We start from the raw sequence: 20,143 nt of genomic DNA, 5'->3' as shown, positions 1-20,143 counted from the left end.
TGTACGAGTCTAGGCCAGTCGATGAATTCTGCCTCGTTGAACGCAGGGAAGAGAGCACATTTCCGCAGAACGTTCAAGAAGACATCCGAAAAGAGCTCATAGAGGCAGCGCCGAATTCTACTCTTGCGAAGCATCAGCAACAACAGAGGAAGACAAGGGCGGCTGCTCCGCATGACAGCAACGCAGAACGTGTGATGGACACAGTGTTAACCGCAGAACATGTTAATCCGATTCTAAGGGATTACACAAAAAGCCAGTTCAGCAGGGAAAGATCCTCAAAGTTAAAAGATTTTCTTTGTCAACGTTGGACGTCAATCAACCGGCATTCTACGAAGAGAAAGTGTGACTAAGTCATGCACAAGCCAAGCAAATCTGTTTAAACACAGCTAACAAAGACAGCACTCTCGGGCAGAGTGAGAGAAAAAAATTGTGGTTAACCCCTCATTCATAGGAATCGGTAAAACACGAAAGTGAAACGTGCTTCACAGGAGCAGTTGAATGTTAAAGGAACCTCCTTCAAGTGCAAAGGGTTCGCGAGCCTGGCCCCGCCAGACGAAGTGACGCCGACACGCAAGAAACAGAAATAATTAAAGCCGTTCCACTCAATGTGAAAGCTGTCGGAAGTGCAGAGCAGTGATTTGCCTTAAGCCTTAAGGGGCTGCAGCGCCTTTATCCGCTCACTGCTGCCACCCAATGCACTTCAAGTTTCCCGCATTCGCTGTGCTCGCGCGCCCCCTGCCTGAAACTGCGCCAGCAGGAGTTCTGTTCTTTTTGCCCTTGCTTTAATTTCGTATGCTGGAGCTGTTTTGCGCCATTTCGAAAGCGTAATTGTTTTTCTAGCGCGGCTGGACCCTTGCCGCGGCATTTCGAACGCGCCATTTTTTTCTTGCCCAGCTGGAGCCTTTCTGCGTCATTTCGAACGCGCCATTTCTTTCTTGCGCGGCCGCTTTTTTCGCTTACCATCGTAAAAACAAACCCACAGAGCGCTCCTAACTAAATGAACACGGAGGCTGCCGGTTAGTATATACACAGATTTTGCCTGAAATGTACCTACAGTTTTCTTTGCGCTAAATAATGTGGATATGCAGGACAAGCGCCAGTGGTCCACGAGGTTTGAATGGATATGACTTTTTAATCCGAATGGTTTTTCGAAGCCTCTGCGTGACTCTCTGACGCAGGTACAAAAGGCTACACTTGGGTCCGTTAACTCAATGCGCCACCTGATTCCGGCAGTCGCATCGACCGTTAGTGAGCTAAGAGGACAAGGCGAACCCATAAAGTGTTCTGCACTTTATAAAAAATAACCGATTTATTCCGGGGCAACAAAAGCAAAAATGACATGCCCAGAAACAGCAGCTTGAAACACGTAACGGTCATGAGAACAGCGGAGGGTGCCTCAATTCACTCGCGCCCCCCATACACAAAGGCGCTGGCATCGAGGCGCCAGCTGTCGGCGCTCATTCGCGTCATGATGCGCTACTTCTCGTCGCCTCTCCTAGACGACAGCACCATCTAAATGAGTCGTAGGCAAGAACATAAACCGCGTTCGTAGAGTTTCTCAAGTCTGTTCGTAGCGCAGTTGGTAGAGCGCCACGTACCCCGCCTCCTCCCCCCCCCCCGTTGTGGCGAAAGAGCTCGTGGGCTCGAATGCGGGCGCCGCAGAGTCAATGGCGCTTTTTCTGGCGACGTCACTTCCATGACAGATATGACGCGAGTAATATCATGTTGTACCCGGGCATAAAACACTTTGGTATTAAAAAAGGCAAGAGACACCAAATAGCGAGGAAATGGCGAGCGCTCTTGAGCGTGTGCCTCGCAACGACTGCAGAGTCTCCGGCTCGCCCAGTCGCTTTAGAAAAAAAAGAAATATCCAGCACTGCTGTTTTGCGCTATGGCGCATGTAAAAAAAAAACAACAAAAAACTACAGCGCCAATGCTAAATATTAAAAGATGAAAAGAAACTTTGCTTGGGAGAGGTAATCGTGGCCCCGGTATTCCCTAGAAGCCCTTATGGATAGTTGGCGACATGGCTACGAGTTTGTCAGTCCTTCCAGGAGGCGATTTGCAGATCCCGCCACCGCTGGCTCGAGTCGATGACGATGTGCTGGTGGAAGTTTACAATGCTGCGGGTGACTTTGCATCCACCACTCAATGCGAAGAGGACGACCTCTTCTATGCATAGTACTTATAGCACCGCAACTATGCAAACAATATGATACTGAAACTTCCTATGTATCCGGCAACGCTCACCTACAACAGCTTCGTCATTCATGTGTTGCGCGTGAGTGCAAGCTTCCCTGAATTTTTGTAGGTTTCGAAAGTTCCACGCAAGACGGGACGCAAAGACCAGGAAGAGTCATTAACTTTTATTGTTCAACCACAAAATTTTGCGCGACATTGTTCAAGTGCCTTGCAGACTTTCTATGGAGCTTTAAGCTATGGCTGTTGCAACATTACGTTTTCTCCGAAGAAACGAAGACCCCCTTCGGTAGGAACGCATCGATCAGCGGAAAATATTTTAAAAATCGCAAAATTTCTTTTCCTGATCCGCCACATCACAGTTGTGCGGCATGGTGGGCCGCCTTCGGCGACTTCGGCTTCTGCTCGGAGCCGTGCGGCTTCTTCTCGACGCCGTGCGGCTTCTTCTCGGCACCGTGCGGCTTCTCACTGGGAATAGCCGCTAGGTAGACCACAGGAGCAGCCTTCCTGGAGCCGACAGCTACAACGGCGTAGTCGAGCTGTTGGAAGCCCACCTCGTCGAGCCTCTGGTGGTACATCGTTCGGTACTTGGGGTCGTCGGGTCCCCAGTCCATCTCTGGCGCCGAGGCCCTCTGCCAGCTGTAGCCGCACTCGGCGAGCTTGACCAGGGCAATGATGAGCAGCGGCGCCATTCCCACCAGGACCAGCCCCCAGCCGAAGAGGTCGGCCCACAGCGGCAGCACGTACTCGTCCACGCTGCTTCGAGGGAAGGTGTACAGGGTGTACACCAGCAGGGAGGTGAGCGTTGCCGGGGCGAGGTACTTGAGCGTGAGGACCAGGTAGTAGCTGGGGCAGGCGCCCGTCATGAAGGTGACGTCGAAGCAGAAGCGCTTGATGCCATAAACCCAGCCCACGGTGATGGTCTCGGCCAGGCACGTGACGAGCACGAGCAGGGCGCCCAGGTAATTGTCCAATATCGTCACCATGTACAGCCCGACCTGCGCCGAAGTTTGTAAGACCGTGATTGAGGATTAGGCCGCGTGCAAAATTTTCCAGCCAGCAAATTAAATCGCAGTTACCGCGTTTCCAAAGGACGTGTTCGCGGAAAGCCTGCCGATACAAAATCCGCAAAAAAACAAAAAACTTTTGTGAAGAATTCTTCGCATCCGTTGCACTTGCGGAAAGTTCTCCGCGTTTCTTTTTGAAATTCTGCTCACATTTTATTTTGTGACTTTTTGTAATAAAATGTTTTCGTGGTGGTACCTTTCAGCTGCGCTCTGCTTTCATATCGCATTTGTTCGGGGTTTTTAGTCCAGGCACGTCTTTTTTATAGGTTGTATTTAGAGCGCCATCCGGTGGTGCTATAAGCATTCCACTAAAGTGACGTCCATCGGCGTTTTCATGAAACAATGTCGCGTGTGGCACTGCTTCGCTCTCTTTCGTTACGGCGTAAAAGCGGCCGATTTTGAGTGCTTCCACAAAACTATTTTTTTCTCTTGAGCTAGTGGACACATTTAGCATTGCTATGCATGTAATTTTAGCTTATAGATTGCTTTTACAAACACATACCAGCAGTTTTGTGAAAGGTACAATTACTTACAGCTTATTAGTCAAATAATCAGAAAAAAAAATGCACAAAACGTAATGCACAAAAAATGCACAAAAAATACACGCAACGTAATCAGCCTAAAATTATTTTAGGAATTCTCAGATATACAAATTGTTGCTGCCTTTCTTGGCTATGATTCAATATATATATATATCAACGCTGTACACATTTTTTTGTATTTTTGTGGGCCCGTCAAACTAGCGGAACTGGCTGCTGTGCCGCTCCTCGAAGCCACTCGATTGTAAGTCGGTTATGCATCCAAGCACACTTTTTTTGTGTTCTGACACAAAATTTTTTTCACTTTAGTGGTAAAAAACTAGAAAAAAAATCTAGCGCTCTTGAGAAGTGTCGCGCATCGCTCCGTAGGGGTAATCTGACACTAGTGCCAGGCTATCATGAAGGTAATAACGCGATATGACGCGGCGTATTTGGCAAAATGTCCCTACCGTACGTTGGCCAGACCCTACACATCAATGTAAAGCTGCAGTCGTCAGATAGAAAGCCCTTTTTTGTTAATAAATACAGCGGGACGCCGTTTTCACACAACTCGCCACTACCGCGGGTACAAATTTCACTCTTGGCGCGGTTTCTGCAAGCGAAATATCAACAAAACGTAATAAAATCGAAAAATAAGTTGTCAATAAATACGCCAGAGGGCGTTAGTTGTCCGACAGGCGCCGTTTTTAGCTTTCGCGAAACGTTTGAAATCATCGGAACTCCGTGACCGATGGACGCCATTTTCACACAACTCGCCACTACAGCGGGTTCAAATTTCACTCTTGGCGTGGTCTCTGCACGCGAAATATCAACAAAACATAATAAAATCGAAAAAGCAGTTGTCAATAAATACGCCAGATGGCACTACTTGTCCACCAGGCGCTGTTTTTAGCGTTCGCGGGACGTTTGAAATCATCGGACACCGGCGTCCAAATGGCCTAAGGCGCCGTACTAAAAGAGTTAACGTAACATAAGCAAAGCTGACATAGCCCAAGGAACAGAAACAAAAATAATTTTAAACAGCGAAAACTGACCATGGAAAGTAAAATTAACGCTTAAAATAATAAAAAAAGTAGGCAACAGCCGGACTCGAACCACCACCCATATAGTAACAGAGCGCTACGGAAGAAACTCTAAACCACAGTGGCAGACGCTCCGGCCTGTCTCAGCACAGCCTTATAAATTCGAATGCGTTGGACAGCACTATAGCTATGGCTGTAGCGCTAAGCTGGAAGTAAGTTTCACCCAGAACATCTTTAAGGAGAATCGGGTTAAACCCGATTTCTTCCCGAATGGACCTTTTAAGTGCAGAGCACTTTAGGCGCTCGCCTTGTCGTCCTAGCTCGCTCACTCGAGCCAAGTGTATAGAGCACCAAGGCGGCGTCCCGGGGCAACGCTGTACTTCACGGCGCACCCCAGAGGCTTCGAAAGCCAAGCGGTTTATATAGTCATAAGCGTTCGAAACTCGTGAAACTCTGGCGCTTGTCATACATCTTCCCGTTGGCAAAGAAAACTATAGGTACATTTGAGGAAAAATATGCGTAATTAGCCGGCAGCGGCCGCGTTCCTTTAGTTAAGGACGCCCGTTGCGGTTGGTTTTTACGATAGTAAACGCAACATGTGGCCAGTGCAACGGCGGGACGTGCGGGCAGAAAAGCACAAAGAGAACAGAACTCCCGCTGGCGCAGTTGCAGGCAGGGGGCGCGCGAGCACTGCGAAGGCGGGAAATTGGAATTGCATTGGGTGGTAACAGTAAGCGGAAAATGGCGCTACAGCCCATTATGGCGAATCACTGCTCTGCACTTCCTACAGATTTCCCATTGAGTGGAACGGCTTTAATTTTCAGTGTAGCGATATGCACAATTTTGCGTTGACGGTCCGCGGTTCTCAACCAGTACTTCCTGGAAGCAAGTCCCACAAACACAGCTCCCGAACTCATTGAGTATTGGCATGACTGCACCACTCGCTGCCCCAGGAAATGCAGTACCGTCACTATTTTGTCTGTCTGCGATGTCGGGATAACTTTCTCTCAGCCGAGATACGTTCAACGATTGGACAGGTCTCGAATGGAGACCAACATGTGGCGCATACAGATAATATTGTACGTAAACAAGGATGTGTAACAAATACATGACGAGCTTTTTGCGAACAAAATGATTAATTTCTTATAAGTTATCAAAGGTCTTTGCAGTCATCGTTACTGATTAGTTTAGGAACAAATTCCAAATTTTGGAGAACATTTGCCAAAAACCCTGATGTCCTCCCAATTACCAGATTGAAATAAACACCAATTTTAACGTGTCAGAGTTCAGAAGCTCGAGATACCTCCCAAAATGAAGTATTACTCATTAAACACATCTTTTGGTCCAATTGCATTATGATTGAAAAAAAAAAAAAATAGACCGCGACTTAGTTGACGACAGTAAAGAAGGACGACGGGACAAGCGCTCACTTGCAACTAACATTTAAGGGGACAAGTGCGTCAGCGATACTTCTGTGCTTTTGCGTGCCAGCGAGTTTGAGTTTTTGAAAACGTCACTTTGATCATGTCCTCTGTTTGACGCGTTCCATATAGTGTACCGAAGTTCGCATGCTCCCGATGATACATGTATAAATATGAGACGATGCCTCAATAAATGTTAGTTGCAAGTGAGCGCTTGCCCCGTCGTCCTTCTTTACTGTCGTTGTCTAAGTCGCGCTCTATTTTTTTTTCAAGTATTACTTGGTATATCTGTCGGTTTGACCAAACGAAAACCGAATTTCCGAACGGTTTTACAAAAAAGAAACCCGATTTCTCCCCGGTTATTTGTTTGAATAATAGCACCCGACTTTTACGTCTGATTAAAAAAATAGAAAATCCGAAAACGAACAATTGTATGTATAAAACACATGTAGGTACAGTGGACTCCAGTTAAGACGTACTCGGTTAAGTCGAACACTGTGGTTAAGACGAACAACATTTTTGCACTCTTGCAACGTTCAAAATGCAAAAAAAAAAATCTCCGCTTAAGACCAATTTCTGATAATACAAACAGATTTTTACGGTCCCTTTCAGTTCGTCTTAACGGGAGTTTACTGTATATTTGTTTTGAAAAATACACATTTTAAAAGTGAAGTCTAAAAAACTAGAAAAACGTTATTTTTATACTCCGTGGCTATCCACAAAAAGTGGCGGCCACCTCCGCTGATGCGCTGCATGTGTGCCGTTGGTTGAGTCGAGTTTTTGGCCGGTGTAATACACCGCGCATCATGTTACTCCTCTAGGGAAGGGAAAGTGGAAATCGAAACTTTTCGGCAGCAAAAAAAAAAAAAGAAAAGGAAGGAAAACAACGAGGAAAACATGAATGACCGCGTTTGAGCTAATTTTTGGCCCCGCGATTGAGCAGCTTATATGACTGAAATGTTCTGTCACGTGTCGTCCGTTTTGCAGCTCACTGGAGTTTTAAACCGACGGCGACGCTTCATTGTCAATCGACGTTTCAGGTCTATAAGAAGCAGGAATGAGGGCGTTCACAAGTCCGGCAAGTCTGAACACCTCATAGTGTTTATGAATACTTGCTTCGAGGCTCTCGAAGCAATTCTTTCCTCAGAGTTCCTTTTTGCAACGTTTTTTTTGAGACCTAGCTGAAAGGCAAAGCTTGGCTTTGTGTGCAGCATGGCATTTTGGACATGGTCTTGAAATCGCTCATGCCCATGGCTGTTTTGCAAAAACCATGGACTACTTAGTCCACTTGCAAAGATTTTTTAGTAGTGCAACATCTTGCAGTGCGCAAAATATCGTCTTTTGAACACATTTGCTGTTTTTTTAAAGAGCACCGATTGTTCAAAATGGCTGACTATGCCAAAAAGGAAAGGAAAAATGCCCACATATCTATTCCTTTCGTTGCAAATGTCGAAGAAAAACTATATTCGACTGGCGCCCCTTCCAAGTAAATGCCTCCCTTCTCTTTCCCGCTCACCTCTGATGCCGTTGCTCTCCCATCTCGTTCCTCCCAAGATAAAACGCTTGCGCTTTGCTCAAGTCAATTTAAATTTACCGCGTTCCATTGTTCCAAGCCAGGTGCCTCGACGCCAGCGCTACCTTACTGTGGAGACGCGCGTGAATCAAGGCACCGTACCACAACGCTTATAGAACCACTCCACGAGCAGTCAAGTGAAACGTGGAACCTACCAAGTAGAACCTTGCGTTGCTGTTGCCGTTTAATTTCTTAAATGCCGCCAGGAGCTATAGTAGCGCGGGCAACAACAGTCGACGATTTTCTAAGTTGATGCAGTATTTCATTTGAACGCAAGAGCCAAGTATCCATGAATTTTTTATAAAGGAACATTACAAATGTCACTTATGTGTTGATTTTATGCCTTATATTTGGGTAATGCTTGTTCTTGTTCAACAATGTTGACAGGTATTGCTACGGGCGACTATTCCCAAGCACACATCGGTTAACAGGAACACAGTAACAGGTCTAATCACCCGTCCGAACCAGTCGGTACCGCAATCTCCTCCTTCGGTTTCATCTTCCTCTTCCCTAGCCCATCTCTCTAACTAGCTCAAAGCCCTATAGGGGGATGGTCCTCTCTAGGTATAAAATGTGTCTAATTAATCCATGACAGTATGAACACTGACACCGGGCTTAGACGTATAGATTTGGCTATGGGTATACACTATGACTATTGCGCAGCTTTTGTTTCACTTTGGCCGGGTGGCTGAATTGAATCACTCACAGACAGGCAGGCAGGCAGACAGACAGACAGACAGACAGACAGACACACCTTAATTTCTGCGTTGAAGTAGTCCAAGAAAGACTATAGTTTTTAAAAGCGCTGCCCGGATTTTTGATATTCTCTTCCGTACACGCACCTGCGTAGTCAGTGAGAGGCCGATGAGGAAGCAGGCCGAACAGTACATGAACACGGTCACTGTGCGCCGGGTCGCCAGTACGGGAAAGGTGTCCTGGATGGAGTCTATGAGGACCTCGCAGAGTCCCATCTGCGTGTCGATGCCCAGCAGGATGAGCACGGCGAAGAAGAGCGCGGCCCACATGTTGGGGAAGGGGATCAGGGACAGGGCGTCCGGATACGTGACGAAGGCCAGCCCGGGCCCGGCATTGACCACGTCCGAGATGGGGATGTCCAGCGTGTGGGCCATGTTCCCCAGCACCGAGAACACGACCACGGAGGAGAAGGCGCTGGTGAGGAAGTCGACCAGGCAGACGAACTTGGCGCCGTAGCTGATGTCGCGGCGGAAGGGCTCGTAGCTCCCGTACACCAGCAGGCCTCCCGTGCCGATGCTGAGCGAATAGAAGGTCTGCTCCATGGCCGCCCGCCAGACGTCCGGGGAGAAGATGGTGTCCCAGCGAGGCCACAGCAGGTACCGCAGGCCGATGCCCGCCCCGGGAAGAGTGACGCCTCGGATGAACATGATGGCGAGGATGATGTACGGAGCCGTCGCCGTCACCAACACAACCTTGCCGACCACCTGCGGCCGTCAAAGGAGCGTCGGAGAGAACCAACAAGTTCGCTGACACCGACATCAGTTTACCGCTGAAAGCCGTTGACTACCAAATATAAATGTTAAAAGGGTAGAGGGTCACTTCACAACATATGAAAACAGCTAGGTAACCCGGGTCAAGCAGCTACTTATCTCTTTGTGTGAATGGTGCGAGAAGGGGGGACTAAGAGTTAAAGGCTAGTTTTTTGAGCAGTTCATAAATATAGTACAGTGGAACCCCGTTAATACGTTTTTCACCGGACCGCGAAAAAAAAAAAAACGTAACAGCCGGGAAAACGTAAGAGTGAGGGAAGTCAGGAAAATGGGCCGGCGTCTAACTGGCGTCGTTAAATCACCCCCTATCTAGAGTGTACTAGAAGTCTTAGTACACTCTACCCTATCTAGAGCTTCATTGTTGTAAGCTTGGTTTCTGTTCGTTCTGCCAAATGTAGCGGTCTCTTTTTGCTTTTTATGTGCACATTTAGTGTTGCCAAGAGCAATTAAAACGGGCGTCAAGTCATGTTAGTCGTCGTAAAATCACTGTGCTACCAGTACTACCCGCTCGCCGTCAACCTACTCGTGAAGGACGACAACAAAAATCAGGCGTCGTGAAATCACCGTACCATTCGCTCGCCGTTCCGACCGTTTCGCGGCGCGAACACGGGCGTCGTGATACGCAAAACGAACGAAAGGTGCACACTTTTGACAAAAACGATTTATTTCTGCAATGTGAGCCTAACGCTTTCAGAAATCGAGAATAGAAGCTTGTCGTTTCTTTCGCCCGCTCGTAAGCACAACTCGCTTCTCAATAACTTGAAAGGCCGCATTGTTTTCAGCGTCACTTTGAGGTGCGACGTATCTGCGAAGGAGGTCCATCGCCGCGACGGCTTCTCCAAAGCTTGTAGTGTCTGGCAAGTCCCTAGACACCACAGGCTTTGGAGAAACTTGCGCAAGTGATGGTATGGGTGGTGTAGAAAGCGACAAGAGTAGCAAGGAAGGAGCAGCAGACGACGCGCCGAGATCGATCTCAACTAAAGCTTTAATGTCAACGCTACCGGAGCGTCGCGGTACTGGAGGGCCGCGCTCTTTGCCACCTGACCTAGTTTAAAAACACCGCATGGCACCGTTACAACAGTGCGGTGGCGCTAACATCACGCCCGTCCGATGTTCCGAAATGAAACTTCTGTTGTAAGCACAGTAATGAAGGTGGCAGCAGTTTTGACGGATGTCGATCTAGTGGCGGCCTCTCCAACTCGCTTGCGGCTTCTTGTAGTTTTTTGTAGCCAGTTCTGTAACAAAGCCTGGCCAAGACTCATCACAAGTCAAAATGGCGGTGCCCAAGCGGTTTTGGATTGTCAGGTTGCGGCGCATCGTACGGGAACGGGCTCACAGTAGCGACGTTGCAGCGGGGTTCAATACATTAGATCCTATGGGAGCTATGCCGGGACCGATGACAAACAACGTAACAGCCATGGAAACGCAACAGTGAGGAATGTAACTGCGGGTTTCTACTGCACTATGTATAGAGCGTTCATGTATAGAACATTATAAGAACGCTATCGTACGTAAGACGCCTTTTTCTACATTGGGGAAGCAGCCTTGCCTTGATCCCCTTGAAGATGACGAGGAAAATGACGACCCAGCTCAGGGCATAGCAGATGACCAGGTTTCGCTGGACATAACCGACCTCGGCGAGGGATGGCGACAAGTTGAGCACGAAGCGGCTGTAGAAGGCCTCGGTGGATGAGATGTTGCCATGCGCGCAGCCTGCGAAGCGCCTCTCGTACTCGCTCTGCGGAATGAGCACGCTGACGTTCTCGTAGCTGACCACGGCCATCGGCACGGACCCGGTTGCGTTGACGCCGGCGAACACGAGGCTCTTGCGGATCAGGTCGCACACGCGGGCCGTGCGGAGGCGAGAGAAGCAGCCGTCCAGCGGCACGCCCCACCACTCGAAGCAGTCGGTCCAGGGAAGCGGACTCTTGAACGAGTGGTACAGGTACACCACCGCGTACGTGATGATCATCTGGTAGTAGATGGTGGTCACGAAGGCGCTCCACATGACACCGAAGGCGTTGCCCTGCACGGAGGTTCACGGTCGAAACGCGAGCGAAACATCGGTGCTCGGTGCAGACACTGGTACAAAATCAAAGCCCGTTTTTAAAGGGACCCTGCAACACTTTTTTCAACATTTTTTTTAAAATTTCAAATGCTTGCAGCACGTAGTCACCCAACACACACAGTTCTTAGATAAGGGGTTGCGAAGTACCTCAGCCAAAAATTACTGCTCTATGCCCATCAGATGACTTGTAAACGCGCTGAAATGATTTTTCTCTCTTTCCTGGTCTTGACGTTCTTCGACGGCTCGAATTACGTCACTGAGGCCATGTAGCCGCTGCTGGCTGGTTTTCCTTCAGTTGCAGCAGTGAGCGCTTTTAGATAGCAACTTTTAAAATAAAGCCACAAAAACAAAGAAGAAATGGAAGGCGTATCTGGTGCGACGAGGAAATCACGCAGTGCCGCTCCGTGCTGGCGATAAATACAGTAATACCTAGTTAACTTGAAGTAGTAAAAACTGGGAAATATTTTGAGATAAGCGGATTTTCGAGATAAGCAAAGTTGCACGAATTGCCACGAAATGTCGAGTTCTTTGCAAAAAAGGCGCTACTTAGCAGCTCTTCACCAGCTGGTTCCAATCTTGCTTTTCATAAAGGTTTTAAAGAGAAAAAGAACACACAGGAGACGATCACGCGCTGGGTTTTGTAGCCCTGCAATTTTACTTAGCATAAAAGAACTGCGTAATGCTGGTCTGCTTTGCGGTCGCACTCGGGCCTAGTAAGAAATCTTCTAGCTGCCTGACGCATATCATCAGCCGATCTTCCCCGCCGCTGCACTCCACCTTATTTCACAGCAAGCGCAGCAAATTCCCCTTTTCGGCAGATGTCGGCACCTCTCGAGGAGGTTCGTCGTCATCGCCCCCCTCCCCCGTCTTCGCCGTCCCCTCCTTTTGCGGTTATTTCAACGATTTCGGCGTCCATAAGTTCTCCAGTCACGCGCGCATACTGCTGTACCTTTGCGCATGTCTCTACCGTCACATGACGTGCCACAGGGTTGCGTGACGAAGTTCATATGCCTCTAGGCTCAGACGTCACGCTTGGGGAAAACATCGGCTTTGTGATAGGCGTGGCTAAACCAGAAAGAAATCGAGGGACTTATGCGCGGCAGCATCGTACGAATCTTGTGAAACGGTCGGCGGCGGCGAAATTTTCGTTCCCCTCTCAGTAAAGATTTCGAGATATCCGGAGTTTGACCCAAAAATACTTCGAAATAAAGAGCTACGAATACATGGGACGTATAGGAAATGGTTCGGTGCCTCGGAAAATTTCAACTTAGCCGATTTTTCGAGATATCCGAGTTCAAGTTAACGAGGTATTACTGTATAGCTTTCGCAGTAGTTACAGACGCGAAGGAAAGAGTGAAAGCGCTTGTCGAAAGTATTGCAGGGTCCCTTTAAAAGAAAGATCGTTAAAAAGCGAAGTTTTTTTTCCCGCGTGCAGCGTTAGTCAAAGCCTAAAATCCAAACTGCTTCTGCCCTTTCGGAATGGCGTAATAGGACCGTTGTTGGTTTCATAACGCGAGTAACTTAGGTTGGATTTCGACCACGCATGCGTTTTTTTTCTTGACGCGCTTGATGTGGCTTTTCTTATCATCACCATCGTTTTCTGAAACCCCTAGTGTAAAGTTGGCTTTCCTGCAGTGTGTTCTGGTGACGCGACGTCCCCATCGGTGAGGCGTAGAAAACTTCGCTTTCTATGCCTCACGGTATATGAAGCACATTTTCTTGCAGTGATTTTTTTCTTGAAGGCTAAATAAAGTTTTGCGTTTGAGCGACTTCAAAACTCCCGCTCACTGCCGCAGCATGCACACGTTTCATCCTGCTGCTTGTAGCTACCCGTGTATGCCCGGTTCTCAGGCACCCTGCCCATGCCTCTAAGAGCAACGCACTGCCTCTCGTATTGCCATAGAATCCCTCCTTCTTAATTTCCCGTTTCTCTGCCCTATAAGTCTCCAGGGTTTTTTTCGCTTCCATTCTCTGTGCCCACTTCGTCGTCTCTGCTGCCTTTACCTGCTTTTTAACTGTTGTGTCAACACCGCTTTCCCCTACCGACTTTCCGTACCGCTTGGTCAGCTGTCTGGTCCTCCGTCTCCACCGCGTGTCCACGCTCCTCATATACAGGTCACGAAGTCGCTCCTGAAGCTTTATCTTGCTCTGCGCCTCCCTCGCCTCTAAAGACGACCAGCCCATATCCCCTTGTACCGCTTCATTTGTAGTTTTGCTGTGGGCCCCTAGGGCCAATCTGCCTAGCGCCCTCTGATTTACTTCCAGGCCCGCTTGGGTCTCCGGCTTCATGCACAGAACCGAATTAGCGAAAGTTAATCCTGGTACCATGACCCCTTTCCAGACTCCCCTTACCACCTCGTATTTGCTGTATCCCCAGAGGGCTCTATCTTCATTATAGCCGCGTCCCGTCTTCCTTTCGTCTTAAGGTGAGCCTCATGCGCCTGCGTGTAATCTTCGCTGTTGTTCAGCCATACTCCTAAATATTTATACTCTTTTTCTACTTGCTGCACTGATACTGTTTTGTGCTCCTCGCCGTCATCAAAGACCATGATCCCCGATTTTTCTCTGCTAAAGTATAGCCCTAGGTGCGTCGCTTCTTCACTGCATATATCCATCAAGCCCTGCATACATATCCGGTTGTCCGCCATCAACAATATGTCGTCTGCATACATTAGTCCCGGAACCCGTTGTTCCACCACCTGCCCGTTTTTCATGTAGGATAAGTCGAACCCAAGCGTGATGACTTCTAGCTTCCTTTCTAACCTCGCCATGTAGATCATGAACAGCAGCGCAGAGAGAGGACATCCTTGTTTCAAACCAATGTAGGTGTATATCAAGCAGGTTGTACAAAACTTCTGGAGTGGAGGCCTCCCATATCCGGCAACGCGGGGAGGTGAAGCCGGTGAAACCGGTCGGCGGCCATATTGCCTTGGGCAGAAAGGGCGCGGAGTTGGCAGGGACGCTGAAGAGCTTGCGTGTTTCTTTCGGTTTACATGGCAAATACCGATAGATAAGCTGGATTGTTCGATGAGGTTATTTGACGGCAGCCTTAATTTCGCCTTTCGCATAAACTAATGACGTGATTCGAGCAGCAAATTAGCTTTTGCGTGTACTTGGGTGGTGAAGAGCCATGGTGAATAGCCTAGTTCTGTGCTAGTTCTGTGCTTAAAAGATTACTCGTTCATTCGTTTCAATAAAACCCGCCCCGGTGGCTCAGTGGCTCTGGCATTGTGCAGCTGAGCTTAAGGATGCTGGTTGGATTCCCAGGCGCGGTGGCCGCTTTTCTGATGGAGGCAAAAAGCGAAAACACCCGTGTGTTCCAGATTTCGGCGCACGTTTAAGATCCCCAGGTGGTCAAAATTAATACGGTGGTCAAAATTAATTCCCAATGATATGCTGAGTTACTATGCGGCCCACACTTTACCATATTCTGTTTCAGTTTATCTCTGCCATTTCTAGCTTTTCCTTGTATTTTACAAAATGTATAAGGAGTACCCTTAAGCTGGTTCAAGCTGTTAGCTCATTCAGGGTACACAGTCCATATCATATGTGCACTTCACAGAAAGCATGAGGCAATTTTAAGAAATGTCGCTTAAAATAAGTAAACACAGTCAGTCGCCGTCTCTCGGCTTCTCGGCTCGCCTTCTCTCGGCTTATCTCGCCGACGAAACGCTTTCACGCAAAACGAAGCGCTTCATTTTAGGAAACCTGCGACAAGGGCAAATGCGCATATGCTACGTATGGTTACAACATCGTGATGTACTTCCTGCATTTGACATATTCATCTCATGTCCGTGTCTCCATCGCGCTGTTTCTTCTTTTTCCTTTTTTCAGGAGGTTACTCAAACTTCGTTAAGCACGCACATTCGCACGCGATCAACCCGCTATTGAAAAGAAAACAGCGCCCAGGAGGTTACTATTGGCATTCACAGCCTCGCTAACCGCGTACGTTCGCACGCGAGTAGCGCCTGATGTTGGTAAAAAAAAAAAACTACGGAGACAAAGACCACGGGAGAGCATTGCATCAATGTACAAAGCTAAGCGAAATGGTTCGGCTAATCTCGCCTTTACCAGTAACCTCCAATCAAAGCCGTACGAGTACTCGCGTAAGGCTGGCTGAGCGCAAATCAAATATTAGATGGCACTGCCTTGGTTTCTCTCAGTTACTATGTAGGGTAATTAAATTTTATTCGACAGGTTTTATTATAATTACTTGCTTAAATGTACGTAAAAACCACCTCTACACTGATGTTATGCGCCTAGGGGGAAACAGATGGAGGTGGGAACTGTTGATGGCGGTGGTTTAATTAACTAAAGCGGAATAATATTTTTTTTAGTGGCGGCAATAAGCGTCTGAGACAACCCCAAAGCGCCGCAGGGCTGTGCAGCTAAAACAAGCATAGTGCGCGCGGTACAAACAGCACTACGCATCGGTACGTCAAATTTTGTAACTTCCACTGTTTACCCAACCGTTCTTACTGCTGTAAAATGAATATGCATTACATTTTAGCGCAAATAGTTCGTTCGGCAAGCCTATAAGCGCTGCCTCATTTGCGTTTGCTTTTTCCGGCCACAGCCAATCGCACAACTGGGCATATGACATTATAGGTTCTGTTGCGGGAAATGAGCTATGGGTCGCATGGGAATTCCCTTTTTTCCCAATTATATAGCTTATTTGAGCGAGGTTTAAACCAAACTTGCATTTTGTCTTCATGGCCCCTTGAGGGGGCAAGCGATCGAGGGGTTCTCTCCAAAATTTGCATACCTCCGCTGGAGAAGCCGAGCATGACTAAACACTGAACAGCAATAGTCTGCACGTAGCGCAACTTTTCTTGACGTAGTAATTTTAAGGCCGCAGTGCAATCACTTTGGAGGCAGCCGACGACGTAGTGTGGCCGAGCCCACGTTTATTGCAGTTGTAAAGGCTGCACTATGCATGGTGAGTGCTACGAGCGTAGGATATGGTGCCGCTCCAAGCCTAGGTGTTTTCCGTACGAGCGAGTTAGAAATTAAGGTACAGTCAAACCCGTTTATTGCGAAGTGCAATATGCACCGCGATTAGTTTGATATATTCACATCGCTCCGTGCGAGGCGCAATGTCTCAGTCGCGGCTCTTGCTCAGCGGTCGCGGCCAATCCACATCTCAATCACCGCTCCGAGATCATGCTTTTCGGCGGCCATTCTAGGCGCCCAGAGTTCGATATATCGGACTGAACTGCGTTATAAGGAATATCTTTCCCATGTATTTCTGTAACTGAAATATTTTTGTTCGATATATAGCATAATTCGCTCTACCCGGGTTCGTTATAGCCCGGTTTGACTGTAGTGCAGCTGACGAAGGCGATGCTGATGGCGTCGCTGTAAGTTTGTTTCCAATGCGGCTTGAAAGTGTATTCGTGGTGTCGCTCTGGAGACGACTAAATAAAGTTGCTTCTATCTATCTTTCTAATGAAAGTGTGCGTTAAGAGAGCTCTACTTCCCGAGTGCTGTAAGGTGGGCTAGTGGGTGCGTACCGTGGCGGTGAGGCGAACAACTCAACATGCGGACAAAGCAAGAGAAGCACGTGATCTTTTGACACTAATTCACCTACAAACCAATACTTTTCCCCATGGTGCGCTACTTCAAAAACTACAGCCAACCCAATACTTTCAAGACTGCGTTTCGGCCCTGCTCGCTCCCAACCCTAGAGCAGTAAGAAAGCCTGATGACTAGCCCGAGCCTTGAAGAGAGGAGCCTTGTCATCAGGGCGCGCCTGGCGGCTATATAGAGCACTAGGCACATTCCACTCCAACAGAGACCTGGGACGCGACCCTGGCCAGCTTATCTCCTCATGATCAGGGCTCACTGAGGGGGCGAAGGCAGGAGCCGTTGTGAGTGGAGCTGGAGACCCAGGCTAAACTCACAACAGGAATACCGCAAAAATCTAACAGGAATTCCTGTCGTACGACAAAAAAAAAACCTTTTTTTTGTGACAACAGAAGTACTGTTGTTACGACAGAGCCATCTGTTACGACACACATTTCTGTCGTAATGACAAAGTCAGTTTTCTCAACGACAAACATTCCTGTATAATCACAACAGAACTGCCATTTACACTACTCTTCACAATGTGCAATAATATTCAAACAATGTGCAACTACTGATGGAATATCAGGATCACGACATGACAGGAATTCGGCACGACGGAACACAAAATAGGACAGGAATACCACACACGACATAACATCAGAATCAGGACACGACAAGAATACGGTAAGACGACAGTACGACACGAGAAAATACGAAAAACTACAGAAATTTTACTTGTCTTTTTCGAAGGGGGATCCCGTGATGACCACTCTTTTTGCTCCCATTCCCCTCCGCCTTTTACTCTCTAATAAACGTTTTTCCACCCATCCATCCATTGGTTTAGATCGGCGGGTGAGGCGTTTGCATTAGTGACCAATTACGCCGCCATCCTTGTCGCTTTCTGGGAACACGCTTTCGTCACGTATTAAATCAAAACCGAGCCCCACGTCATCACGAGAGGGGTGGGTAGTCGCTGGCCGGTGAACGGCACTGTCATCAACAGAGAGTTTTAGTTTGGCGTTTTTACGCTCCGCTCAGCAGCTAAGCGGAGCGGGAGTGCGACTCCGCATGCGCTCTCCGCTTAGCGGCTAAGCGGGCTGGGCGATGCGGGTGCCTTCTCGCGCGCGTCCGACGACTTCTCTAATGGCTGCCACGCCTGCGACGAGCGCCGCGGCTTCGTGCTCTTGTTTGACGCACAAACCGCGAAATCGGTTCTGCATCGACGAGGGCTTGTGCTTTCTGCGAGAAGTGGCGACTGCGAACCCATCTGAAAACTACACAGAACTATTCTAGTTGACTGTAACAAAACGCCGCGTTGGATCGTTGCCGTCGAAAAGGATTCGAATGGATCTGGAACGCACTTTGTTGGCTATTGCGTGGCTAACAACAAGTTCAAAATTTATTTTCATTCATTGTAATTGTCAAGTAATGCACTGCGATTGCACGTGTCCTTACTTAATAAACGAATAAGCTATACGTACTGGTTTTACTTTGTTAAAGTGGCGGGATGGTTTTCGGTTCTGTTTCATTACGCCGAACTTGGCCAGACGGCGCTGCTAGTCCGAAAGGTCTAGAGTTCCTGTATATGTTCCGAATATTCTCCCGTAGGGAGCATACACAGGAACTCTAGAGAGGTCCGGTCCGCTGCGCATTACGCGTAACTAAAACGAGAAAATCGCTCGCCACTCCGCTGAACCTTAGCGTTGCTACCCGGAGCGGAGCGGAGCGTAACAACGCCAAACTAAAACTCTCTAATAACGCGGCCTTCGTTGACCTCGTAAGAAGCGGAATAGAGGCGCTCAGCCCCGCCACCATCGATGGAGCTGCGTGTGAGTGCTTTAAAAAGCGTCTCAAAGGTGCAGCAGTCACAATTGGGAGAATGGAGACGAGAGAAAAGCGAAGCTAAGTCGTCTGGTGGATTGCCTGAGGCGGGTGCAGTGGAGAGGGGGGGGGGGTAATCGACATCGTTAGCGCTAAAGGGGCCATGCAGACGAAATATAACTTATTCGAAAGATTTAAACTTTCGCCGGTTACACAGCTTCATTCGAGCCACGAAGTAGGTTTGTAACCCAGAAAACGTAAGAAGTAGTGAGAACTTTAGAATTTCCCGCTATACTGACGTAATATGGGGCAGCGCTAGAGCATTTTCATGATTGGGTAAACTGCGCGTTAGGATTCAAGTGACATAATAAACCAAAACTAGAGGCCCCACATCTTAAGTTTCAGTTATAATTTTCAGAGCTTATATTTGTTTTCAGTGTTTGAAATTATTTATTTCCGCCCGACTTTATGTTTGCTTCATTTACGTGACCCGACATTAGGGAGAGCGAAGCGATGCCAGACGCGGCATTTTTTTTTGCAAAACGCTGATGCACGTCGCTTCATTGCGTTGCTTATAGTCCCGTCGGGCGGCAGTCTAGACAGCAAAAATTATTTTGTCGGCGCCGGCACAATAAGAGCTACCGCATTTCACCGGCTGGGGTCATGATTTCGGGCAGACAATGGGCGGAGACTGCCGGTGAAGTTCGGAAAAATTTTGCCGGCGCCGGCGGAAAAGACAGCGCCTAACAAATAGCCCTTCTATCAGAGCGAGCAGTGAAGGCCGCTTGCCTGGAACATGGGCGAAAAGCGGAAAGCTCCGAGCGGGCCGCAGCCGGAGAACTGTCCCAGCAGTAGCTCGAGGTACAAAATGGGCCGTCCGATGAGGACGTTGATAAGGACGTAGGGGACGACGAAGGCGGCGCCGCCGTTCTTGTACGCCACGTACGGGAAGCGCCACAGGTTGCCCAGGCCGACCGAGTAGCCGATGCAGGAGCAGATGAACTCCAGCTCGCTGCCCCATGTCTCCCTGGGGCTCATGCCGGCGGCGCTCGTCTCGTCCTTGCGATGCAGAAGAACAGACCGACCCCGCTCCGTCCGGCGTGTGCAATGCGAGCCAGCGAGAGCGCGAGCTGCACCCGCCCGGCTTCGGCTTCCTCGTCTTTTGCATCGCTTACGGGGGGGAATTACGCATGAGCGCCGCTCTCTAGTCAGACCGACAGTGAACCTTATTGAAGGTCCTGAGGAGCACCGCAGCCGTTCAGGGCGGCACCGCGGCGGGCCGGTCCCACGTGGGGACAGGGAGGCCGTGCCTCACCGCCGCGTCGTGGGCCCTATGGAC

The 20,143-nt window shown here is 48.7% G+C and overlaps 1 protein-coding gene across 1 annotated transcript; it reads right to left on the bottom strand.

Moving 5' to 3' along the window:
• Window positions 1-2,395: 2,395 nt before the first annotated feature.
• Window positions 2,396-19,842, bottom strand: LOC144180478 (sodium-dependent proline transporter-like). The gene is made up of 4 exons (XM_077708817.1): window positions 19,594-19,842; window positions 10,897-11,373; window positions 8,664-9,281; window positions 2,396-3,197 (listed from the first exon to the last, which is right to left on the bottom strand). The coding sequence occupies exons 1-4, from the start codon at window positions 19,840-19,842 to the stop codon at window positions 2,556-2,558; spliced, it is 1,986 nt and encodes a 661-aa protein (XP_077564943.1). The 3' UTR covers window positions 2,396-2,555.
• Window positions 19,843-20,143: the final 301 nt, after the last annotated feature.

Source organism: Haemaphysalis longicornis, unplaced genomic scaffold, assembly GCF_048455015.1.
Source record: "Haemaphysalis longicornis isolate Haplotype H1 unplaced genomic scaffold, Haemaphysalis longicornis Haplotype H1 scaffold_4, whole genome shotgun sequence".
Taxonomy (NCBI): domain Eukaryota; kingdom Metazoa; phylum Arthropoda; class Arachnida; order Ixodida; family Ixodidae; genus Haemaphysalis; species Haemaphysalis longicornis.
This window is presented reverse-complemented; position numbering and strand designations above follow the sequence as displayed.